Consider the following 27,450-nt stretch of genomic DNA (forward strand, 5'->3'; position numbering starts at 1 on the left):
AACACCCTTGTTGAGAATAAATAACCTAATTTTTCAAATAGAGAAAGTGAGGCAGAGGTTAAGGCACAACATTTCAAAAGCATCCACTAGTTTGAGTCTTTAATTTTGAGTACCCAACTTGACACATGAACGACATGATTTTCATAGGTGCTGAGCACCCCTAGCTCAAACTGATTTGAACTAAACAGCTTGTCGATCATCAACAAATGTTGCCAAATGAGTAGCAAGATACTGTAGCATGCATTATAGGGATAATACAAAGACACAATAAAATGCCAAAACGGCAAAAAAGTTGTAAGAGTGGATGAAAGTGGCTTAGAGACCTAAGGAACCTAGTGCTCAGAATCCCTGATAATCAGTCCCTACTTGTCACAAACTGGGCACCAAAAATTGAGGTATTCAAAATTAGTGAACACTTTAGAAAGTTAGGGCTTAAGTGACCTGCCCAAGGTCACAGTCTGTGGCAAAACTGGGAATAGAATCCCTGGTACCTGACTCTTGCATGGCCCTCAACCACAAAAACATCCCTGCTTCCTGGATTTGCATACAAATTGCCAACAATTGATACACATGAGCCAAGGGAGCAGCTGCCCTTATATCTGCCATTTCTTCCAGGGCTCCAGAGTACTGAATGACTGCCCTCTTAGTGTGACCTTTACTTTAGAAGATCATTGTTCCCTCCATCTTATATGCTTTTCCTCTTTTATGTCATTTTTTTTTATTTTTCCCTGACCAATCAGTAGTCACTGAAGTCTAAATTTGCATCAGGCAGACTATAACAGCTGAACACCAAACATTTAGAACCCTGCTATTTTAAAGCCTCAGATCAAAAGGCTTAACGATAGCTAAGCTGTGAAAGAGTTACTTACTCTTCATCCAAACTGCTCACCCCTCCTTCCTCCTCACCCCAACACACACACAAGACAGTGCTGTATAACTAAACACACTTTGGCACTGTCTTTTGGAGTCATGTTGCTTATAGCGCCAGTTACAATTCACTACCCAACTTCAGTAGGCAGTGGTGCACAGCAGGACAGGATTAGTGCTCTAAGCCCCTGCACCCGTTCTTTTAAGCATTTCAATGTGGGTGTGTTTTTTTCCCCACCATCTTTTATATTATCCCTACAATGCACTCCAGCAGTATTTTGCTACCACTATGGCAACATTTGTTGAAGCTAGTGGAGATGTTTAGTTGCAAGACTTCACATATTTGCACACTCCACCCTGGTTTTATTTCTGGCTGCTTGCGTGTGTATCATTCTGATTTTAACTATAACAGAATACAGAAAAAAACCCGAGAACTCTGAAAGGGTACTGTACTGGTCATTACTTCCCCCAATACAGGCAGCACCACTTAAACTCACCCCACTTATGTAACAGCTGCACTTTGGGGTGTGACACAGCCAAAAAGAACAAAAAACAAAAAAACCCACACTTTTCTCCTTTATCAGTGATAAGTCTCCAAAGAGCAAAACATATGCTTCCAGCCTAAAAGGCGTCATTTTAGATTGAAGAAAATAAAAAGACAGAACACAAGTCTCCATGAGAGCTGTGTGTGTGTCTTCTGTAACAGCACACACAGCAACTGTGAGAACAAAATGGCTGCTGTCTCTGCATGCAGGTACGCTTTGTAGTAGTGTAAAATACAGTACATAGACTGCATCTATGCTAGTGTTTTTCAGCCCTGTAATTCCTAACAGGTGCAGATCCAGTAGTAGTAGCATTGTTGTAAACTGTAGTAGAAAAAGCTCAGACAGACTCAAGAGTTTTTACTGTGTTGTCTAACCCAGCTCAGAAAGTTAGGAGGACTGATACTGTGCAAACTTCTCAAAAATATATGCCAAAGCATGTTAGTCTTACTATACCACCCTCTCTGGAGTTGATTCCAGTACAGACCTGAGCACAAACTGCAAATTGTGTTTAAAGGGTTCTTTAAAAAAAAAATGTGGAAAGACTTAGTAATTACCGTAAAAGCTTACTGTCTTTATACACATTGTTTTGATATCTTATTTTGTCAGTCTACATTGCTATTAGAAGATCGAATTTTTGAGAGCCAAATTTCCCTTTTATATTATACTCATGCTTGTAGCACATGATTTATCACCCGTCAAGAGAAAGTTCAAGACAACAATGTAAAGTAAGGATTTTTCAGGAAGTATATGATTCTTATCATTATAGATATTATAATAATGTATTCCAAAAGAAATTAAGAATAGAATAAGAGACAAGGCTGTTCTGTTTTTTGGTCTGATAATATTTCAGTTCAATTGGTGCCAATTTTGAAAGAACAGCATGCAGAATTTTCAAGTAAATAGGACAAATTTGGAAACAGTCTGAATCTTAGCATTACGATTTGTTGTATTTGATTCATATGAAAGTACTGGAAGTACACGGAGCACCCGTAACACTGCAGTGATGGTTACATTATAAATACCTTTTTGAAGCATACCTTTTAAATATAAAAAATAAAGTCAATATTTGTGGTATGGGATTTCAAATACATATGCAGAGATCAGAATCGCACAGTACTTTCTAAAGGGATGATGCAAGACCTGATGATAAGACCATGTGGATGTACTGCCAGGCACATTATTTCAACTGTCAAAAGACGACAGCATGTTTTCTACTACTGCCTAAACCCAATGGAAATGTTATATTAGCATGATGTTTTAAAACATGTTTGCTTGAAAAAGGCACAAGCAAATCAATGGTTTTATATTCATATAATACCTTTTACCAAAGAAGTTCGAAGTGCTGCACAAAAGTGGTATAATCTCTGTGTTTCAGAAGATGTAGGCAATTTTCCTCTCTCTATTTTTAGTGGTGGGGAGGGAAGAACTACTGGAGTGCATGGATTGTAGAGGCAGTAGAGGATATGTTGACCCACTGCCCCCACCCTTAGGGGACCCTGAGACAAAAGCCACCTCCATGAATATACCCCCATGCTGAGATGGAGAGGAGGAGAGCCGCTGGAACCACACAGCTTGCCTTTACATACTCTGAGTTACACAAGCATCATCTGATTTGGGAGGAGAGCAGATAGTGTTGTAGTGGGGCTGACAGAGTGGAAAGGAGACAGATTGGGTCAACAGACGTCAATAAGCTGGCTGGGCCCGTGGACAATGTAGAGGAAGAGAGGCACAAGTGGACTGTACATTTTTTTTTTTTTTTTAAAAGAGGAGGCTGGCTAACAAGACATGTACCTTTCACATTTTGTTTATAGCTTGTTTGTTTGTCTAATTAGATTGTAAGCTCCTGGGACAAGGATTATCTCTAACTATAGATCTTCAGCAGTCATGCAGAACTAGAGAGACATGCCGAAAGCTTAGGGCCTCTTTACAACAGCTCCTCTCTTCACTCACTGTATTATGCAGAGCACAGGTACAGCCATTCACTGGAGAGGGATGGGAAGGGTACTGTCCAAGCTTAATTATAAATGCCTTTATAGGAAGATTCAGTTCTGACAATGCCTCAGACTTGTTATGTGACCTTGGCCTAGTCACTTAACTTCTCCATTGTTAATATTTAATCAGGATCAGGCCCTCATCATGCTGTGGAAACACAAATGTCAAGTTGTGTCTATTTAAACACGAGCCCTGAGTAGGGGACATATACTGGGGAGATTGAGCCTAAGGCACACACAGTTTCTCATGATGTTACCATTTGCTTGTCTGTCCTCCCCTATACAATCTGCTAGACCTGTTAGACTGTTAGAATGCTCATCATGGTATGCTGGTCTCATTCTGAGGCCTTGTCAGGAACTGAACCTGCCTATAAAGACATTTATAATTAGGCTTGGAAGGATTCCATTTTTTAAAATGGGTAAATATTGATTTAATTGTACACACACAAACCAACAAAAATATTTCCATCAACAATAATCAAAATTTATAGGTTGGCAAAGTAAGACAAATGCTGCTTGAGAACGTATTAGAGTTGTTTTTGGTTTATTCTTTGTTTAAAATTTCTCAGGAATTTTTCAGTGTTTATTACAAAAATTAAAAAACTGGAGTGCCAAAAACTAACTCAACAGTTTTCTAGGTAAATACCAGGGTTAATACTGGGGGACAGGAAAAAAGCAACAGAGAAAAGAAAGAGTACTGAAAGTAAAAGCAGTTTAATGCTATGGTTTATTTCATGGATGATCTAGGTTTAATTGGGCCTCCCTCAGCATGAGCTGAACTAGATGACCTCTCAAGGTCCCTTCCAGCCCTACATTTCTATGTTTTTATGAACTGTACATTAACAGTATGTACATATACACACACACACACACGTTTCTTCCACTACATTGCCTTTACTTTAACAACCTTTCATTTACACTTATATTAATTATTAATGTAAACACATCTATCTAATGTAACATATTGGATATCCTTAACGTAATCAGTATTTTCATGTACTTTAATAGTCCAAAAATTGGGTGAAAAAAATCATTAAAAAAATTAATCACAGCTTTTGTAAAATCTGGGAAATTTTCAGTTAAAAATGAAGACTACGGGCTTTAAGTATGAGGTAAGGCTGGGTTTATCCATCTGTAAAGGGCCACTAACTGGAAATTTAGTCAATTTTTAAAAAATTAAAAAGTAGTTTCATATAGTAATTTTGCCATCAAGTGCCTCTGATAATGTTTGTGGTGTTAAAATATAGGGAAAAAATGTGATTGTAAGATGTTTGTCTCACTTATTGCTGTGTAAAAACCCAACGAACTGCAGGTAAAAACCATTAAAATGACTACGTACAATGTGCTGTCAAATACATGAAGTAAATCAAGCATGTTTTTTCATCTCCTTTAACCTTTCAATTAGTTACCTTACGAAAAAAAATTCAGACACCAGGATGATTTTACGGTAATGATGCCCCTTAAATTATCCCATTCTGCCTGTAGGAATGGCAGCATGTACAGTACATACAACAGGGTACTCTTTTGAAATCCTGTAATACAGTGATGCAATAGAGTAAATAATGAACTTAGTTTCCTTGCTTTCATTATGCATCTTTTAGCAAATTCCCAAAACTCTGCCCCCTGAGTGTTTTCTAAATCCAAGGAATTTGCATGTTGTATCAAAATCCATGCCAAAAAACCTGAACTATTTTAATAATGCACTTAATGACAGAAGATGAGGGTAGAGATTTTCAACAAGAAGTCACAGTACACTCTCAAAGAAAGCAGAAATACCAAATACAACAGCTTCTTTGATGTGAAATCCTGCTTTAGATTAAAAGATGAACTATGAGAGAAATCCAGACATCTTACAGTATGTGGCTCAGTACTATTTTTAAAAGAACTCATGCATCTAACTGATTTAAGAAAATGAACTGACACAATGGGGTGGGGTTATTCTTCAAGAACAGCATACATCAAACAAAAAGGCAGTGTTGCTATAAAGAACAACAATGGAGTGTTTCATTATAATTATTTCTAAGCTTGTATGACTTCACTGAATCTAAATAAAATGCAAGCTTCTAAAACTGCTTTAATTTAACCTGTACATTTGGAAAGAAACTAAGACTGTTTTGTGCACCATGACTTTCATCTACTCCATTCAAAATGCTTTTGATAAACTTGGACATTAAAGAATTATGATAATTACTCAAATATCACTAAGGACTAAACATTAAGGCCTGTAAATTACAAATTAGCTGCTTGGCAAGGCTTGTTATGGGCAGGCATTAACTGTAACATCTGAAAGATCTGGACATTTTCTCATTTTTCACAAGGCTCTTTTCCCCACCATAATCAATAAAATACAGAAATATAACGTTACTAATTCTAATAAGAAAAAAATCTAGGGCTTATTTTCATTCCACAACAAACATTAAAAGAAATTTGGAAAACAACTTAAGTACAAGATAAATGGGAGAGGAGCCCATGGGGTTAACTAGAAGAGAGATCACAACAAGGAAAAGCCCCTTCCAATGATCATTACCTGTCAGTAAACTCTGACATTTAAACCTTTACCTGAAGGGAGAGAATTCATAGAGTTGGTGATTTGGGGGAGATTGTTTGGGTTTTTTTTTTTTACCCTGTGTGATTCCTCACATGTTGTCAACTATTTTATGTTCCCTTTCTCTTTTCTGTTAATTGTACCTTCAGGATATTTTGTTAATTCAGTTTATTGAGCCCTAAAAGGAAACTAATTCACTTACAACGTAAGATTGTTCAGAACTGATGAAAGACAAACTTTAAAAACAGATCAGTATAAAGAGATCATTCTGATGTTTGTTGTGATGCTGCTTTTTGACCCATTTACCATATAAGTTAACACTTGACTGCCAAAAGGCAAATTTACTGTTTTTTATAAATCTGGTTAACGTGGTATGTAACATATACTATGCTTTGCTCATATTACCTTAATTCCTTTAGCTCTTATGAATACAAAAGATAACAGACCAAGGAAATACTCAGCAGTAACTGAAACCAACTTACAGATAACAAAATATTTGTAAGTCAGGTCACATTACTGACATACTTTAGAACATTTATAAAATCATTACCAACTAACAGCACATTATACAGTAAGCAACTGAATAACAAGCCTGAATGTATTTTCTCATCCCTTCACTTAGCTAGATAAAGTCACAATATGCATACTTACTGGAAACTCCTGATCCTGCCTGGAAAATACACAGTACTTTTTTTTTTTTTTTTTTTTTAGTTAACTGTTAGGATTTTTTCTAACATGCCATGTCCACTAATCTAGACACTGACGAGTTGGATGCTTTACTTCAATGCACAGAGGCAGATAATGAGATTTCTGTCATATTTTTGAGCATGATCTACTCAAGAAAGGTGCTCAGATCCAGCAGTGATGGATGCCTAAACAGTTATGGAACGTTCTGTCTCTTGAGGTGGTAACTTGGCAGAACTGTGACTTCCTGTTTCTTTTTAAACCTTATGTTACTCTTGAATTTTAGGTTTCTAGCTAAACAGGACAACTGAGAGTTTTACCATATTTTCCTTCACTTGGGGTGGGGGTCGATATGTTTTTTAGGGTATATTTAAAAGGAATTAAAGTGGCTGATTCTCTTCAGCATGGGAGCACTCTCCCTAGGCTACCCAAACCAAAAATGGTAAAAAGCAGAAGAAAGGAGAAACATCTTGAAGTGCTCCTCGAGCAGTTCTTGCTCTCTTGCTTCACCAAGAGACAGAAGCTTGCTGTACACCCAAGCTCAGACTGCCAGGAAATAATTCTCTGAATCTGAGGGATAGCCTTTGACAGCTACTAGCTCTCCCTGAAAAGTCAAAGATTCATCCACAGTTATATCCACGCACCTTGGTATTTTCCCTTCCACCGTGGAAAAGTGGGAAATCCTTTTTACTCCTAATGAAGCAAAAAGCCTGACTTCAAAGCCCACAAGAAAGCTGAAGGAAGGGCCACGTTATTTTAGTAACATCTATATAGCTAGTTTCCCCAGGATACAAAATTTCTCCAGTTACTTGGTTGGCTTCTTCTTTCTCCATAGTGGGAAACAGGCTTCCTTCACAATTAATATGTTCATCCCTAATTCCACCTGGTTTATCCCTACAGCCCCACAGATAGTGGTCACCCACAGAGGGCAAAGAAATACAAGTTTGTCAGTGTCCACATTGGGACAAAAACTTAATTTAGCACAACTTCAAAAAATGAGTCAGAGTCCCCACCCGCACCCCTCCAAAAAAACCAGCCCAGACTGGTAAGTAACCTCTGCTGACAAAACAGGGGCTAGCAGCAGTTATGTCAACATTCAGCCTTTCTCCCAGGCATGACCTATTACCTAAGAGTAAGAGACTATTCATGTGCATAAGTCTTTGCAGGATCAGCCCCCTAGGGAGTACGTCTAGTATTATTAGCACTGGCTGAGATACACTGTCATCATTTACTTAACATTATGGTATTTTTCTGCACTAAAACTCAGGCATAATATTATATTTTATGAGATACACATTAGACAACTTCTTACTTGTCTGAGGTGAAGCATGTTCTAGCATTCACTGTTTTATCACCTCTATGTTGCCAAAATTCTTGAGGTTCTCCTAATTACTCTATCTTCTTATAAGACACTGATAATACACATTTCAGACTTCTGCCTCCAATGTCTGTTAAATATACACTTATATTAATTCTACCATCTTTACCATTTAAGTTATGGGTACAAAAATATTCAACTGACATAAATGTTTTTTAAAGCTGAAGACAATATTTTTAAAATGAATTTTCTTAAAGTATATTAAGCAAACTATCCTGTTACTGCCTGGTAGGAGACCTACACTTTTGAAGTGGGATCAAGTTTCCAGGGACAAGGCGCGATGAAAGTGGAGAAAAACAACTTGATTGTGGACAGATGAACTGGGAGTGAGAAGAATTTGTTCTGCATGTGAGTCTGGAGCTCCTCCTTATGTTCTGTCTACAGTATAGCACCTATGTTCACTTTATTGACAATAGCAGAAACAATGACTGAAAACAGGGGCAAACTGACACAATATGAATTGTATTCTGTTTTATTATTAATTTACTGGCTAAAATCGATCAGGATGTATGATATTCTGTAGAGGAATTGGGATGAAGGCACCCAATTTTAATTATCAAGCATCTTAAAATTAAGGATGGGGTTCCATTTGAATTGACCTAGACAAATGTCCCTAGTACTACATGAAATTAAAAGAAAAAACATATATATTAAGAGGAATTTAAGGAGGTGTCATTTTACAGATAGCATGGTGACTAACGGGAATGCACTTCTAGTTTAAGTGATGGATTCAAGTAGTATTAGTCTATTTAAGTAAAACTCAGGTGATTAAGGAATAAGTTAATTAAGGATCAGATTGTGCCACCCTCAAGAAGAATAGTGCTGCACTCCATCACTAGTTCCAACAGTTCCTAAAGGACTAGTTTAAGAGCAAGGTACTAATCAACATTAGTAAAGATAGCACAATAGGTTCTAAAAAATTAGTCAATTTTGTGCTTGAGAGTAACCCATCGCTTTTTGGGGTCTCAGGCTGGAATTTTTTCCACTGATGGTGCTTTTTCCTCCCCTCACAACTGTATATGACTCGTATATTTTGGTTTTCCTCCTTACCACACAAAAATTGTTTTTCAAAGCCTAAGAATATATAGAATAGAATCAGCACAGTCGACTACTAACCATTCCAGACATGTTAGGGCCATGGCTGGCTTCTCTTTCTAAACAACTATGTTAATTATACAAAATACTATTCAAGACTACAAATCTCAATCACATGAACAACAGTGAAAGAAAATATATTGCACACCGAAACAAAAGTTAAAAGAACATAATAGGAAACCGTTTTTTCATCTACTTATTTCAAAAGGGATTTTTGCACTTTTTCTGCCCTTTGCTGGCTGTTAAGCAATACATGCCTACTCAAACAAATGGGAAAAATACTTACTAAACAATTAAAACCCTGTGTTGTCAGCTTGTAAGCACTCTGGCGCAGGACTGTCCGTCTGTTATGTCTGAACACTGACTGGGGCTCCCAGGGGCTATCACAATATAACTATATATAAAATATGTTTTTGTTAAGTATGATTATATCATCATCTTTAACAAAAGATTTATTTTATTCAGAAAAGCAAAAATAGTCATTTGGGATGAAATTCATCCAAGTGTGTACCTTCCAATGAACACTCAAGACTAGACCAACACCTAAAATATTAATGAGTCACTGGAAAGAACAAAAAGAAAAAGGAGTACTTGTGGCACCTTAGAGACTAACCAATTTATTTGAGCATAAGCTTTCGTGAGCTACAGCTCACTTCATCCGATGCGAATACAGACTAACACGGCTGCTACTCTGAAACCTGGAAAGAACAAAAAAAATGAAAAACAACAAGCCAGAGTACTATCAGACTAAAATGACTACCTCACTACAGCAAGATATGCAAAGCTAATGCAGTCTCTTATTAAATGAATCTGGAAGAATAAACTGGGGGTGTAACCTGGGAGACAAAGCACAGTTAAAACTGAAACAGGAACAACTCTGCAACCAATATGGAACACAGACCGAAATGGAAATATTTTCTATTGCAACATCCAAAATATCAGAGGGTGCACAAATTGCACAAATTATAGAATGCTTCAAATCATCAGAAAGGATACAACAATTTTATCAAAAAGTACTGAGGAACTTGTATAGAACCCTGGGAGAAATAATTGATGACTGAATCAGACATGAACAATCATAACAAATGGCCACAAAATGATTAAAGCTCAGACACATTGTGAAACTCTGATGGACAGGCTACCTCTACGTAACTGATGCCTGAGGGTTCTGTGCAGTCAGGCCTGCAAAGAAAATTACTGAAGTGAACTGGAGACAACATAGTCTTGCAGAGGGCCTGCAGTGAGGTAGGGACAGAGGTAAGGCACACACTGGAGCAAAGAGTCATGTAAGAGGGCAGTGCTTCTTCTTATAGCCTGTAAGGTTTTGGTGCGAATACTTAGTTCCATGCAAAAGTCTAATCACTAATATTCTGTGATGAGCAAGTGAATTTCACTCTTTGGGCCTGATTCCCCATTGCCAGGTACTCTGTCTAGTCATTACCCTCTATTCAGTGATCTGGCAGTATTTTAAACCAACATTGCATATGTGAAAGTTACTACAGAAAGAGCAGGGGAGTGGAGGATGCATAGATTCACAGATAAGACCAAAAGGATTGTGATCATCTAATCTGATGACCTCCTGTATAACACAGGTTTTAGGACTTCCCTGAATTAATACCTGTTTGAACTACAGCATATCTTTGAGTAACACATCCAATCTTAATTAAAAAATTGTCAGTGATGAAGAATCCATCACAACCCTTGGTAAATTGTTTTAATAGTTAATTACATTCACTGTTAAACAACTGAGCCTTATTTCCAGTCTGAATTTGTCTACCTTCAACTTCCAGCCACTGAATCCTGTTATACCATATGGTAGATTGAAGAAACAATTATCAGATTTTTGTTCCCCAAATAGGTATTTATAAACTGATCAGGCCCTTAGTGCAGTATTTTTACTAGAAAACTATAGGAGATGGAAAAATGCCACCTACTTTTGTGTAAAATTCAACCAATTGAGCAAAACAGCGATAGTACTCTAATCCAGAAATACCTCTCCTTCACTCTCCTGTATGTACTTTCGAAACATTTTGGTGAAAATATTCCTAGCCCCACATGGTGGGAGTAAAGCATGCATAGGCCCCAGTCCTGCATTAACATCAATGAGGTTCCAGAGGGGTGCAGGGGTTCACTCTCACAGAGCCAGATGCAAACTAACAGACTTAGTAAACTAAAAACAAACAAAACAAAAACAGATGTACACCCCCAATGTCATGATGTGTTCTATTTTCAGAACTCCTTTCACCCCATGACAACCATGCTCTAAATGCAATAACTTCACCAGTTATTTTACAGTGGTCCACCAGGAACATGTTTTTCCTCACAATACAAAAATGGGCAGGATAATCTATTTGTGACCAACATCACCACATTTATCACCTGTTCAACCTCAGCAGAAAAATCTCAGATTGGTAAGCATGATTTTAAAAAAAATACTTATATCGGGAATACTGTTCCTGACGGCTTGTAGTACATCTTTGTGTGGAATGTTGGTGTAGAGGGCTTCTACATCCATAATGGCCAGGATGGTGTTTTCAGGAAGATCACCGATGGATTGTAGTTTCCTCAGAAAGTCGGTGGTGTCTCGAAGAGCCCTCTACACCAACATTCCACACAAAGATGGACTACAAGCCGTCAGGAACAGTATCCCCGATAATGTCACAGCAAACCTGATGGCTGAACTTTGTGACTTTGTCCTCACCCATAACTATTTCACTTTTGGGGACAATGTGTACCTTCAAATCAGCGGCACTGCTATGGGTACCCTCATGGCCCCACAGTATACCAACATTTTTATGGCTGACTTAGAACAACGCTTCCTCAGCTCTCGTCCCCTAATGCCCCTACTCTACTTACGCTACATTGATGACATCTTCATCATCTGGACCCATGGAAAAAGAAGCCCTTGAGGAATTCCACCATGATTTCAACAATTTCCATCCCACCATCAACCTCAGCCTGGACCAGTCCACACAAGAGATCCACTTCCTGGACACTACGGTGCTAAGCAGCGATGGTCACAAACACCACCCTAAACCGGAAACCTACTGACCGCTATTCCTACCTCCATGCCTCCAGCTTTCACCCAGACCACACCACACGATCCATCGTCTACAGCCAAGCTCTACGATACAACCGCATTTGCTCCAACCCCTCAGACAGAGATAAACACCTACAAGATCTCTATCAAGCATTCTTACAATTACAATACCCACCTGCTAGAGTGAAGAAACAAACTGACAGAGCCAGAAGAGTACCCAGAAGTCACCTACTACAGGACAGGCCCAACAAAGAAAATAACAGAACGCCACTAGCCATCACCTTCAGCCCCCAACGCATCATCAAGAATCCAGAACCTATCCTGAAGGATGACCCATCACTCTCAAAATCTTGGGAGACTGGCCAGTCCTTGCCTACAGACAGCCCCCCAACCTGAAGCAAATATTCACCAGCAACCACACACCACACAACAGAACCACTAACCCAGGAACCTATCCTTGCAACAAAGCCCGTTGCCAACTGTGTCCACATATCTATTCAGGGGACACCATCATAGGGCCTAATCACATCAGCCACACTATCAGAGACTCGTTCACCTGCACATCTACCAATGTGATATATGCCATCATGTGCCAGCGATGCCCCTCTGCCATGTACATTGGGCAAACTGGACAGTCTCTATGTAAAAGAATAAATGAACACAAATCAGGTGTTAAGAATGATAACATTCAAAAACCAGCTGGAGAACACTTCAATCTTTTTGGTCACTTGATTACAGACCTAAAAGTTGCAATTCTTCAACAAAAAAACTTCAAAACCAGACTCCAACGAGAGACTGCTGAATTGGAATTAATTTGTAAACTGGATACAATTAACTTAGGCTTGAATAAAGACTGGGAGTGGATGGGTCATTACACAAAGTAAAACTATTTCCCCATGTTTATTCCCCCCCCACCCCACACTGTTCCTCAGATGTTCTTGTCAACTGCTGGAAATGGCCCACCTTGATTATCACTACAAAAGGTTTCTTCCTCCCCCGGCTCTCCTGCTGGTAATAGCTCACCTTAAGTGATCACTCTGGTTACAGTGTGTATGGTAACACCCATTTTTTCATGTTCTGTATGTATATAAATCTCCTCACTGTATTTTCCACTGAATGCATCCGATGAAGTGAGCTGTAGCTCACGAAAGCTTTTGCTCAAATAAATTTGTTAGTCTCTAAGGTGCCACAAGTACTCCTTTTCTTTTTGACTCAGAAGAACATTTAATCTATCATTTAAATAAGTTTCTGCACTAGATGACTGGAGGATAGCTAACGTGACCAGTTTTTTTAAAATGCTCCAGAGGTGATCCTGGCAGTTACAGGCAAGCAAGCCTAACTTCAGTACCAGGCAAATGCATGGAAATTATAGTCAAGAACAGAATTATCAGACACAAAATGAACAAGATTTGCTGGGAAAGAGTCAACGTGGCTTTTGCAAAAGGGAAATCATGCTTCACCAATCTATTAGAATTCTTGGAGGGGGTCAACAAACATATGGACGAGGGTGAGCCAGTGGATACAGTGTACCTGGACTTTCAGAAAGTCTTTGACAAGATCCCTCAGCAAAGACTCGTAAGCAGAGTAAGCAGTCATGAGATAAGATCCTCTCATGGTTAAAAGGTAGGAAACAGTTGGAATAAATGGTCAGTTTTCAAAAATGGAGAGAGAGGGGTAAATAGTGGTGTCCCCCAGGGATCTTTACTAGGACCAGTGCTGTTCAACATAAGAATGGCCATACTGGGTCAGACCAAAGGTCCATGTAGCCCAGTATCCTGTCTTCCAACAGTGGCCAAAGCCAGGTGCTTCAGAGGGAATGAACAGAACAGGTAATCATCAAATTATCCATCCTCTGTCGCCTGTAACACTGCATCCCGTATTCTTCATAGTTGTATGATAACATGATTATGACATAATTATGATGTATTTTGCACAAGATATGTCTTGTGAGATGTCTACGGAAAAGTTATGATGTGCTGAATATAATTATCCTATTCGTATGCATGTATCATTTTTGTATTTGAAGTTATGAATATTGACTATGTATCTGTATTTCAGATGTAGTTATACCCGGTGACACCCACTAGGCAAGATGCTTCCAGTCTAGACAGCTGGTTGTGAATGGCCTATTCAAGGTAATGGACCATTAGGGGAAACAATAGGCCTTAGGAGAAACTTATCCTCACCTGGTGAGCCTTCCTGGGAACGCTCCAGAGACCCTATGGATAATGGCTGCTATGACTCAGCAAGGGCACGTAACCAGACCAAATGACACTGAACTCCATTTTGGTACCTGTATTTTTCCCCACAAACTGGACTGGAAACTGAGTTTCAAACAAAGGATACCCGCCATATGGAAAAGCTGTATCAGGTGGGGAGTGACATCATCTCTGGGCCTCACTCCCCATATAAGAAAACTCCTGGAAACACCTGAGGAACAAAGACGAAACTGGGGGAAATCCTGGCCCCAGGCTAAAGGGATTTCTAGCCTGTGTATGGAAATTTGGTGGACTGCTTGTATCATCAGTCAGGGTGAGAAATTGTTAATTCAAATCCTATCCCTCTATTATGTTAGACTTAACTTGTGTTTTTGTTTATTTGCTAGGTAATCTGCTTTGAACTGTTTGCTATAACTTGTAATCACTTAAAATCTATCCTTTTATAGTTAATAAACTTGTTGTATATTTTATCTAAACCAGTGCGCCTTTAAATCAGTGGTTCTTAACCTGGGGTGCACGCACCCCCTGGGGGTGCGAGACATGCCAGATTTTTTTAGAAGATAAATAACTGAAAACACAAATTAAGCATAGGCACGTAAGTACAACTACTTTGTTTCATCAAACCTATGTATTTATTAACATTATACATTTTTTAACGATTACTGTAATATACAAACAAAAAATATATCTAGGTTTAAAGAACTGACCTACTTCAACGATTTTTGATAAGGGGTGTGAGAACATATTTTGAGAACCAAAGGGGTGCAGGCTGCAGTAAAGGTTAAGAACCGCTTTTTTAAATGAAGTGTCTGGGGAAAATTTCATCTTGGTTAACACAAGGTTGTTGTGCATATCTTTCCCACATCGAGGGAAGAGTGAACTGAGCTTACCTTGCACAGGTCCCTGTGCAGTATCAGACGTTACAATTCTGGGTTTATACTCCAGCAGGGATGCAAGGCGGGGGGAGCTGGGAAATTGGCTGTCTGACCTTGAGTGGCTTAGTTAAAGCAAGCAGGTAACTCAGTTGGGTGTGTGGTGCCACCTGCTGTTGTGTTGGGTGATAACAGTGCCTGGTGAGGCAGGCTGTAAATCTCCAACAAAGCAGCATGAGAGAGGCCTGCGGAGGTAGGGGTTTAGAGCCCATGGCTCCCAGACTGCACTCCAGGAGGGGACAACCCATTACATCACCCATTCCCAGCTCCTGACAAAGAGAGGCTAGGGACACCATCCCTCACATTCATAAATGAGCTGGAAAAAGGGATAAACAGTGAGGTGACAAAACTGGCAGAAGATACAAAGCTACTCATGATAGTTAAGTCCAAAGCAGACTGCGAAGAGTTACAAAAAGCTCTCTCAAAACTGGGTGATTTGGCAACAAAATGGCAGATGAAATTCACTGTTGATAAATGCAAACTAATGCACATTGGAAAACATAATCCCAACTATACATATAAAATAGTGGGGTCTAAATTAGCTGTTACCATTCATGAAATATCTTGGAGTCATTGTGGGTGGTTCTCTGAAAACATCCATTCAGTGTGCAGGAGCAGTCCAAAAAACTAACAGAATGTTAGGAACCATTAGGAAATGGATAGGTAAGACAGAAAATATCTTAACAACACTATATAAAGCCATGGTACACCCACACCTTGAATACTGTGTACAGTTCTGATCACCCTACCTCAAAAAAGATATATTAGAATTGTACAAGGTATAGAGAAGGACAACAAAAATGATTACGGGTATGGAACAGCTTCCATATGAGGAGAGATTAAAAAGACTGGGACTTTTCATCTTGGAAAACAGAGACAAGGGCGGGGGCGGTATGATAGAGGTTTATAAAATCATGAATGGTGTGGAGAAAGTGAATAAAGAAGTGTTTTTTACTTCTTCACATAACACAAGAATAAGGGGTCATCCAATGAAATTAATAGGCAGCAGGTTTAAAACTAACCTAAGGAAGTACTTCTTCACACAATGCACACTCAACCTGTGGAACTCCTTGTTGTGAAGGCCAAAACTAAAATGGGGGTTTAACAAAGAACTAGCTAAGTTCATGGACGATAGGTCCATCGATGCAACCCAATACTCTGGGTGTCCCTAGCCTCTGACTGCCCAAAGCTGGGAGTGGACATGAGAGGATGGATCATTCAATGACTGCCTGTTGTGTACATTCCCTCTGAAGCTCCTGGCATTGGCCACTGTCAGAAGACAGGATAGTGGGCTAGATGGACAATTGGTCTGACCCAGTATGGTTGTTCTTATGTTAATACAGATCATTAACCCTTATCCATTGGAAGCCCTAATGTGTTTCCACAAAGGCTGTGTTTGAGATTGGCTTAGATCTGAAATGGGGAATTTAGACACTTGGAAATATATGCATATACAGATTTCTGATCGCCTCTATGGTACAATTATAATTTCAGCTTTCTGGTAGGTGAATACTGGAGCATTGTGAAATATTGCTTTCACACTGAGAGGCAGCTGGTATAGAAGAATGAGAAGAGAGTTGGTAGTCAGAAGCCCAGATTTCTGACCCCTTTTCCTGAGGCTTGGAGCAAATCAATTCAGCTATACCTGTTTCCCCCATGCAAAGGAAAAGTGAATGCAGACTTTGCATTTAATGGCCATTTTGATTTTTTTACACTATTGCATTAAGTTAAGAAATAACAAACAATGTTAAGTTGAGTAAGAAATCTTTATCTGTTCTGAAACTGGTTATTACCTCATATCCCCAAAGAGGTTTGATATTTGGCTTTACAAACAAAAAAGGAAAGAGAATAGACAGAAACATTGATAGGCATTGCAGCTGTCGTGAAGAATAGCTTTGATCAACAGCCCCTACTGATACTGGTGATTTTTATCATATTAAAGCACTGCCTTATAGAAAGAAATCCTGTGTATATTTATGGATTCCATTACCGCTGTTGCAAGGGCTTGGAATGAACACTCTCTCACATTTACACTGCTAGCACATACTTAAGGAACTTACCTTTCAGCACGCAGGACACCACTGTAATAGGGATGATCCCAAGGCATCAATTTCTGAAACATAAGATTTCAACTTGTAATTACTGCAATGAAAACTAAGTAAATCAAAGACAAAGATCTCACTTTCTTTACATAACTCAGAATGTTTATCACTTGTATAGTCACAGCACTTTAAAACGTAATGTAAAGCATCTGACTCCAAATTCATAAACCCTAAACTAGGGATTATGAGCCAGACTTTCAAAAGTGGACATGTAAAGAAAAACCTATTCACGTGCAAAATCAGGGTGTGTGCGTGGAAGGATCAGGCACAACGCCAGGAAAATTGGGAATGCACACTTTTCAAAAAATAAAGGGCCATATTTTAAAAATTAAAAACATGTTTAACATGCTCAAAACCAGCCATTACATTTTCCACCTTGGTTTTTGGTTATTGTATGCATCATTCTGTTAAAACCAATAGCTGATGGTCAGTTTTAATACTAGAAACAGCTATTTAAAACCAAAACTATCTGAAACCAAAAGAGCAAGTATCTATCAACATGCAGCTCATATTACAATTGTAAAGACTGAAATTATTTTCCCCATCTGATGTCAGGCTAGTTCATATTATATAAAACCAAAAGAAAATAAATGCACTATATAACTTACTGAATTTTGGGGATTTAGTTTCATCTTCATCCCTTCCATCATTTCAAAATCTTTTAGAGTTCTGTAAAACAGAATTTCACCGTTAAAGTTTTAATTAAAGGGTTTTTTAGCCAATATAGTACAGTATAATGGCAATTGATGTTTTACTATCTGTAACATACAGTATAAATGCATGCTCCACTACTACCAAGTGCCTATGGTGTGTCAGAGTTGGTCTGTGCTCTGAAAAACCACAGGCAGGTCATCACAGTGGAGCTACTCTCCTCTGCTCTGCCCACTCCAGGTACTCTCAGGTCCTACTTTTCCCTCTTATTCTCTCCCAAACAATCATAGAATCATAGAATATCAGGGTTGGAAGGGACCTCAGGAGGTCATCTAGTCCAACCCCCTGCTCAAAGCAGGACCAATCCCCAATCAAATCATCCCACCCAGGGCTTTGTCAAGCCTGACCTTAAAAACTTCCAAGGAAGGAGATTCTACCACCTCCCTAGGTAACGCATTCTAGTGTTTCACCACCCTCCTAGTGAAAAAGTTTTTCCTAATATCCAACCTAAACCTCCCCCACTGCAACTTGAGACCATTACTCCTTGTCCTGTCCTCTTCTACCACTGAGAATAGTCTAGAACCATCCTCTCTGGAACCACCTCTCAGGTAGCTGAAAGCAGCTATCAAATCCCCCCTCATTCTTCTCTTCTGCAGACTAAACAATCCCAGTTCCCTCAGCCTCTCCTCATAAGTCATGTGTTCCAGACCCCTAATCATTTTTGTTGCCCTTCGCTGGACTCTCTCCAATTTATCCACGTCCTTCTTGTAGTGTGGGGCCCAAAACTGGACACAGTACTCCAGATGAGGCCTCACCAATGTCGAATAGAGGGGAACGATCACGTCCCTCGATCTGCTCGCTATGCCCCTACTTATACATCCCAAAATGCCATTGGCCTTCTTGGCAACAAGGGCACACTGCTGACTCATATCCAGCTTCTCGTCCACTGTAACCCCTAGGTCCTTTTCCGCAGAACTGCTACCTAGCCATTTCGGTCCCTAGTCTGTAGCTGTGCATTGGGTTCTTCCGTCCTAAGTGCAGGACCCTGCACTTATCCTGATTGAACCTCATCAGGTTTCTTTTGGCCCAATCCTCCAATTTGTCTAGGTCCCTCTGTATCCTATCCCTGCCCTCCAGCGTATCTACCACTCCTCCCAGTTTAGTATCATCCGCAAATTTGCTGAGAGTGCAATCCACACCATCCTCCAGATCATTTATGAAGATATTGAACAAAACCGGCCCCAGGACCGACCCCTGGGGCACTCCACTTGACACCGGCTGCCAACTAGACATGGAGCCATCGATCACTACCCGTTGAGCCCGACAATCTAGCCAACTTTCTACCCACCTTATAGTGCATTCATCCAGCCCATACTACTTTAACTTTCTGACAAGAATACTGTGGGAGACCGTGTCAAAAGCTTTGCTAAAGTCAAGAAACAATACATCCACTGCTTTCCCTTCATCCACAGAATCAGTAATCTCATCATAGAAGGCTATTAGATTAGTCAGGCATGACCTACCCTTGGTGAATCCATGCTGACTGTTCCTGATCACTTTCCTCTCCTCTAAGTGCTTCAGGATTGATTCCTTGAGGACCTGCTCCATGATTTTTCCAGGGACTGAGGTGAGGCTGACTGGCCTGTAGTTCCCAGGATCCTCCTTCTTCCCTTTTTTAAAGATTGGCACTACATTAGCCTTTTTCCAGTCATCTGGGACTTCCCCCGTTCGCCACGAGTTTTCAAAGATAACGGCCAATGGCTCTGCAATCACATTCGCCAATTCCTTTAGCACTCTCAGATGCAACTCGTCCGGCCCCATGGACTTGTGCACGTCCAGCTTTTCTAAATAGTCCCTAACCACCTCTTTCTCCACAGAGGGCTGGCCATCTACTCCCCATGTTGTGATGCCCAGCGCAGCAGTCTGGGAGCTGTCCTTGTTAGTGAAGACAGAGGCAAAAAAAGCATTGAGCACATTAGCTTTTTCCACATCCTCTGTCACTAGGTTGCCTCCCTCATTCAGTAAGGGGCCCACACTTTCCTTGGCTTTCTTCTTGTTGCCAACATACCTGAAGAAACCCTTCTTGTTCCTCTTGACATCTCTTGCTAGCTGCAGCTCCAGGTGCGATTTGGCCCTCCTGATTTCATTCCTACATGCCCGAGCAATATTTTTATACTCTTCCCTGGCCATATGGCCAACCTTCCACTTCTTGTAAGCTTCTTTTTTATGTTTAAGATCCGCTAGGATTTCACCGTTAAGCCAAGCTGGTCGCCTGCCATATTTACTATTCTTTCGACTCATCGGGATGGTTTGTCCCTGTAACCTCAACAGGGATTCCTTGAAATACAGCCAACTCTCCTGGACTCCTTTCCCCTTCATGTTAGTCCCCCAGGGGATCCTACCCATCCGCTCCCTGAGGGAGTCGAAGTCTGCTTTCCTGAAGTCCAGGGTCCGTATCCTGCTGCTTACCTTTCTTCCCTGTGTCAGGATCCTGAACTCAACCAACTCATGTTCACTGCCTCCCAGATTCCCGACCACTTTTGCTTCCCCCACTAATTCTTCCCTGTTTGTGAGCAGCAGGTCAAGAAAAGCTCCCCCCCTAGTTGGCTCGTCTAGCACTTGCACCAGGAAATTGTCCCCTACGCTTTCCAAAAACTTCCTGGATTGTCTATGCACCGCTGTATTGCTCTCCCAGCAAATATCAGGAAAATTAAAGTCACCCATGAGAACCAGGGCGTGCGATCTAGTAGCTTCTGCGAGTTGCCGGAAGAAAGCCTCATCCACCTCATCCCCCTGGTCCGGTGGTCTATAGCAGACTCCCACCACTACATCACTCTTGTTGCTCACACTTCTAAACTTAATCCAGAGACACTCAGGTTTTTCTGCAGTTTCGTACCGGAGCTCTGAGCAGTCATACTGCTCCCTTACATACAGTGCTACTCCACCACCTTTTCTGCCCTGCCTGTCCTTCCTGAACAGTTTATAACCATCCATGACAGTACTCCAGTCATGTGAGTTATCCCACCAAGTCTCTGTTATTCCAATCATGTCATAATTCCTTGACATCACCAGGACCTCCAGTTCTCCCTGCTTGTTTCCAAGGCTTTGTGCATTTGTATACAAGCACTTGAGATAACCTGCTGATCGCCCCTCCTTCTCAGTATGAGGCAGGAGCCCTCCCCTCACAGACGTTCCTGCCTGTGTTTCCTCCCAGTATCCCGCTTTCCCACTTACCTCAGGGCTTTGGTCTGCTTCCCCCGGTGAACCTAGTTTAAAGCCCTCCTCACTAGGTTAGCCAGCCTGCTCGCAAAGATGCTCTTCCCTCTCTTCGTAAGATGGAGCCCGTCTCTGCCCAGCACTCCTCCTTCATGGAACACCATCCCATGGTCAAAGAATCCAAAGCCTTCTCTCCGACACCACCTGCGTAGCCATTCGTTGACTTCCACGATTCGACGGTCCCCGCTCCGTCCTTTTCCTTCCACGGGGAGGATGGACGAGAACACCACTTGCGCCTCAAATTCCTTTAACCTTCTTCCCAGAGCCACGTAGTCCGCAGTGATCCGCTCAAGGTCATTCTTGGCAGTATCATTGGTGCCCACGTGGAGAAGCAGGAAGGGGTAGCGATCCGAGGGCTTGATGAGTCTCGGCAGTCTCTCCGTCACATCACAAATCTTAGCCCCTGGCAAGCAGCAGACTTCTCGGTTTTCCCGGTCAGGGCGGCAGATAGATGACTCAGTCCCCCGGAGGAGAGAGTCCCCGACCACCACCACCCGCCTCCTTCTCTTGGGAGTGGTGGTCGTGGAACCCCCCATCTCAGGACAGTGCATCTCATGCCTTCCAACCAGCGGAGTCGCCTCCTGCTCCCTTCTCCTGCTCTCCCATCTCCCCCCGACCCCATATTCGTGCTCAGCCACCATTCCACTCTGCATGATGATGATGCTTTTTGCACTGGAGGAACCATAGGGGGTGGGGTAGGATGAGTAGCTTTGTGTGGGGAAAATCAGGGGTGATAATGGATGTAGGGCATATGGAGGGGAAGCCTACTGCTTTAGTGCTTAACTGGTGGGTCCCTGCGAGGCTACCTGGGCTCACTAGCATTTTTGTTTTCACTCTTATGCACTCTGTAATCTCCTTTTACAGTAGGAGTCACACCACAACTGTGGACTACACTCAAAAAAATCTGGAGAATGACTTATTTCCTACTTCTAATTTCCCACTACACGTGGCAGTATGACAATATATACGTTTGTTAACCTTTATGTCATGGTGTCTAATTCAATATAAGAAAGTTAATATTTTAATCAAGATATGAGGGAAACTAATATTTCAGTAATAACCTTAGAGGAATTTTTTAAATGCTCAAATTATTGGTAACTGGAGTCTTGTCTTGCATCAAAAAACCTATTTTCTTGAAATTAAAATGGGATTATTTAAATAAGTAAATGAAAAACAGACTCACCGTTGAAACAATCTGTTAGAAAGCGTCTCAAGAAATTGCATTACCTTCTCTGGAAATATGAAATGAAGGGAAATTACAAAACAAAATGCTGACGTCAGTTAAATATATTAGTTCACATCAAGAAGCAAACAATTTATCCTTCCTAGAGCAAGCCTAGTTTTAACTTATCTACTGAAATGATGACACATAGGTCAGAAATTGTACATGTATATCAAGGCAGCATATAAAAAAAATCAGATGTGATAATCATGGCTTTTAGTTACCTATGCCATGAACATGGAATAGTGAATTGTGTAGATTACAGTGACTGTTCAAATTAATATTATCTCTTATTGAAAAATATAAATATTTCAGATGACTGCAATAAGACTCTCCAGTGCAACAACCGGGTTGTATTAACAGCTGACAAGTTAAACTATCTACAGTTATCCTAATGCCTGACACAAGTCACATCTCATCATTTCTGAACATACACGTACTTTACCTGGAGTTCTGGCCATTGTTCCCTGAAGAGCCCTGTGGGCAAAGGTATTATAGCCAACTAACTGTGCCAGATGGTTTCTGCTGGTAAGCAGTTCCTCTAAGCAGCGCAGTTGCTCAGCATTTGGGTAAAGAAAAATCTTATAAGCAGCTTCTCGTACCTAACATCAAAAGAAAAGAAATGGTCTCATAATAGCATAAGTCAAAAAAGAAACAGTTCAGTTCCTCCCAAACCAATGAAAGGCCAGGTATCACAGCCACAATGCTTTCAGGTTAAGCAACCCTTTATATAAAATCTATCTAAAAAAGAAAAATAATGATATCCTCCTATTACCCATTAGAAAAAGGGATAAGGACAGCCTGCCTGCTTTCCCTCTTATTAGCTGTGATCTTCTTACAATCCTTGACAAGATCATCCAATAACATCAGGTATATGTATCAACTGGTGGAACACAAAACAATATTTCACCATATGTAGATTTTATTTATGGAGGAGGAGACTATTTAAACAAGCCTTGTTCCACCCTATCATATTATCCTCCACATTTTTAAGTGTCTGATGCAAAATTAATACGAGAAAAAGCAAAAAATAACCCTAAACTTCAATTTGGATGGCAACATTGCTGAATAACAACTAAATTAAATCATCATTATTAAAATACTTGGGTGTTAATTTTTCTCATGAAACTGAATTCTACACCGGTCCTAGAAAAATACAAAAAGAACTTGAAGAACTGAACTTATTTGTGTAAAAAAGGATAAAGGTAACATGTTTAAAAACCATTTTCTGCCTTATGAGCAATTGCTTAACTACATAAACTGAATGATCTAAAGTGTTGTGACAGTTTCCTGAAACTCAGGTTTGTACCCACACCCAGAAAAATGGGAGCCATTCCAGGCAGGTTTTAAAATGTCCAAATTGCCTTCCAATTTATAAGCAACCTGAAGGGCCATCTTATAAAGATGCTATCAGGGAAATTCAGTAAAGAATGGGTGTAAGATTTTGAGTGTTTAAAAATAGTCTTGGTAACATGGGTTCAGCTATTCTCCTTAGTTTACCCTGATGAATATTAACAGCTGTGCATGAAACAGTCTGAAAAGGTATTATTAATGCTTTTGCTTTAACTGAATTCTTTTGAGAAAAGCATCCACAGACAGCACTAAAAATCTTAACCCGCAGTTCCCATTTTCTACTTTTAGCTGTTAGCACATTTGTGTCATCTAGTGGCAAAATCACTGTGATGCACCTTTGTATTACTGGATGTGCAATAGAGAACTTAGACAATACATACCAGATCATCGGAACAGTCTGCATGCAGACCGGCGATTTGTACGTAATTGCCTTCAACTGCAAAGTTATAGCGAATGTGTTCTGGTAAAATGTGTTTGTCAATCTTGTTGGGCAGGTGAGCTCCAATAAGAAATTGATTACATAAATCCAATATTTTGATGTTGAGGTCCACTGCTCTTTTACGCTGTAATTAGGAAAAATAAAACAAAAGATACATTTTCACTTAAAATACAGTACAAGTAGCTCTCAGTTTTCCACAGTATTAAGATATGTTTGCACAACTAAATCAAATCATGATCTATTCCCAGCAAATACATACTTACTTAGAATCAGGCCTATGATGTTAAAGAAATCCTAATTTAGGGCTGATCCTGTGCAACTGAAGTCAATGGGAGCCATACTACTGTCTTCAGTCAGAATGAAACCACGCAGCGTACATATATGCATTATACATGCTTATCTTTCAGAAGAAAAAAAATTCTCTCTCACATTTCTGCCGCGGTAACAATGCATGAAAAATCAAAACAAGTTTATAAAAAACAGAACTTGGGAATGTTTTAAACTACTTTTGCTAAACAATTGGTAAATACTTCTAAAATGCTGGTATAGTCCGATTATTTTGTAAATGACTGAAGGGAAAGAGGGATTTTCAGTAATGGAGGAAATCAAGGAGACATCAGCTAGAGAAGCAGGTCCCACGGGTAGCTTGTGTGAAGCTAACTAATCACCACACAGTTCTGACTCTCCTATTATTATGTAGATTGTGGCACTGCCCAAAGACCACAATGTGCTAGGTGCTGTACAGACATATAGGAAGACAGACCCTGCCCTGTTACGATCTAAGGCCTTGATCCTTCAAACACTTATATATGCACTTAATTTTACTACTGAGAATAGTTCCATTGATGTCAATGGGACTGCTCACTTAGACACATGCTTAACTTTACTAATGTGTCTGTAGGATCTGGCCCTAAATAGACAAAACAGACAAAGCCTGGGGGAAGGAATATAGCATAATGGTAAAGTGATAAGGATGACCACAGAAACATGTCTTGGAACTCCCATATCCTCATCTTCACAAGCATATTTGTTTTATTTATGTTCCAAACGTTTACAGTTTCTTGAGGGGGCAAATAAGTTGATGTGGGGAGAGGAAGGGATTATTGGGAGTCTGACAGAGGGAAGAAAATCGAGGTGGGAAATAAGTAGAAGGGGGAAAGGACAGTTAGCAGGAGGAATGAAAAGGAGAAATAAGCACAATGTGCAGAAATGTGAAAGAGACTGGACCGTTGAAGAGTTGTAGTGATACAAAGGGGCAAAATGAAGTGTGGCTAACAACCAGTGGCAACACAACAAATGAGAAATAAAAGTCAGAGTCCAAGTTTCAGAGCTGTGTGAATGATGATGGCAGGAGGTTCTGAAAGATCATTCCAGTTGCTGCTGTATCCATGTGAATGGAGGAAAAGACTGCTGAGCCCATTGTCCTGGGTGTCTTTCTAGGTCTGGGAGCAGAGAGGCTGGAAGGCCCTGAATTCCCCTTGCATTCCTGCATGTAGCTGGTTCTGACTACTTTAGGGAAGGAGCCCTGATAGTCCTGGCATTTTCATAGCTTGCCACATGCAAGCTGCTCCTAGCTGCTAACATTGTTCCCATGTGGAGGATGAAGGGCAAGTTGCTGGGCCAGGTGGCCCCAGACAGATACCTCTGAGTTCACTGAAGGACCCAGAGAACTCAGCGTTACTGACTTTATCCCCTCGCTTTCTGCTGTTACAGCACATTATAGATACCTAGGCAACATTAAATATTTCCCCCTAGTATTACTTTTCCATTAGGTAAGTTCTGTAGCTGCCAAAGGGATGCTACATGATGTGAATAAGAGGGAAGATGTCCACAAGATGGTCTCTCTATCAAGATATGGGCCACACTGGGAAAATATTTGAAAACCCATAGCCTGAAATTTATAATACAACCTAATCCAAAAGGGATCACAATAGTCATTACAACCTCTTATCTGCCCAGACCATAAGAAAAATATATAAATAATATGGTCTGGCCTGACTTATTCTAAATCCTGATGTGAGCAACAGGGGACTTTTGGAAGTATTATCCTTGGTTAAAGTAATGAAAAAGTCAAGTGATGATAAAAATTCAATATTATCTGTAATTCTTGTTCTCAGAAGGCATGCAGATAATAGATCCATGGTGGGGCCTATGAATATGACTTCCTCCAACAGTCCGTTACTTTGTCAAGTAAAAAAGCAAATATATCCCAACTCTGTGGGGATCTATTATAAGTTACATCCTGTAACTCGTGTTCTCAGAAGGCACTTTTCTTATCTCCAAAAGAAATGGATTATAAAAGATCCCTGCTCCTGGAGAATAAAAAAAACCCAGGGATGTCTATGAAAAGCTCAACTACATAAGACGCCATAAGATATTATAAAAGACAACCTGCCATATACATGTTTCAAAAGGAGTGAAAAAATGCCACTGCCACAACAGCAATAAATGTTTACAGCTCATTCTGAACAGATAAATACAGTGGTGAGCTAGAGCCGGTTCGCACGAACCGGTTGTTAAATTCTGAAGCAGTTTTAGAACCGGTTGTTAACCTGCTTCCCTGCAGGGGGCACTGAGGCTTTGATGGGCTCTGGCTGAGAAGTGATGTAAATCCTCCTCCGGCCGCTGGGGGCGCTGCGCTGCGGGAGCCATGTGGGCTGCCACCTGGCCCTGGACACGAGCCTTGTTGCTGCTGCTGCTCCCCCGACACCTGACCCTGGGGCTCCTGCTGCTGCCTGGTAGGTCCCCAGCTGCTCTGAGCCGCTCTCCCCATGAGTACCCACCACCCTACCTGCAGCCAGCCCCTGTCTCCAGCCACCCCCGCACCCCCTGCCCGCAGCCAGTCCCTGCCGCACGCACACCCTGCCCTGCCCGCAGCCAGTCCCTGCCGCACGCACACCCTGCCCTGCCCGCAGCCAGCCCCTGCCACACCCCCCCGCACCCCCTTGCCCTGCCTTCAGCCAAGCCCGCCCCTTTGCCTCCAGCCAAGCCCGCACCCCTTGCCCTGCCCGCAGCCAGCCCCGCACCCCCTGCCTCCAGCTAGCCCTGGCCCACGCCCCTGTCTGCAGCTGGCCCCACGTCCACTGGTGCCCTGTAGTTCCCAGGGCAGTA

General features: G+C 40.8%; 1 protein-coding gene across 3 annotated transcripts in view; it reads right to left on the reverse strand.

Moving 5' to 3' along the window:
* LOC102932805 (mitochondrial intermediate peptidase) overlaps positions 1–27,450 on the reverse strand; it is a 135,720-nt gene that overhangs the window by 89,825 nt on the left and 18,445 nt on the right. For all 3 annotated transcript variants that reach the window (XM_037891199.2, XM_043530842.1, XM_037891220.1), the window contains exons 6-10: positions 24,281–24,463; positions 22,993–23,149; positions 22,509–22,557; positions 18,007–18,067; positions 17,357–17,409 (exon numbers count right to left, since the gene is read on the reverse strand). In XM_037891199.2, the coding sequence (XP_037747127.1) occupies positions 17,357–17,409; positions 18,007–18,067; positions 22,509–22,557; positions 22,993–23,149; positions 24,281–24,463 (503 nt within the window). The remainder of the gene's footprint in view (positions 1–17,356; positions 17,410–18,006; positions 18,068–22,508; positions 22,558–22,992; positions 23,150–24,280; positions 24,464–27,450) is intronic.

This window comes from Chelonia mydas, chromosome 1 (assembly GCF_015237465.2).
Source record: "Chelonia mydas isolate rCheMyd1 chromosome 1, rCheMyd1.pri.v2, whole genome shotgun sequence".
Lineage (NCBI taxonomy): Eukaryota > Metazoa > Chordata > Testudines > Cheloniidae > Chelonia > Chelonia mydas.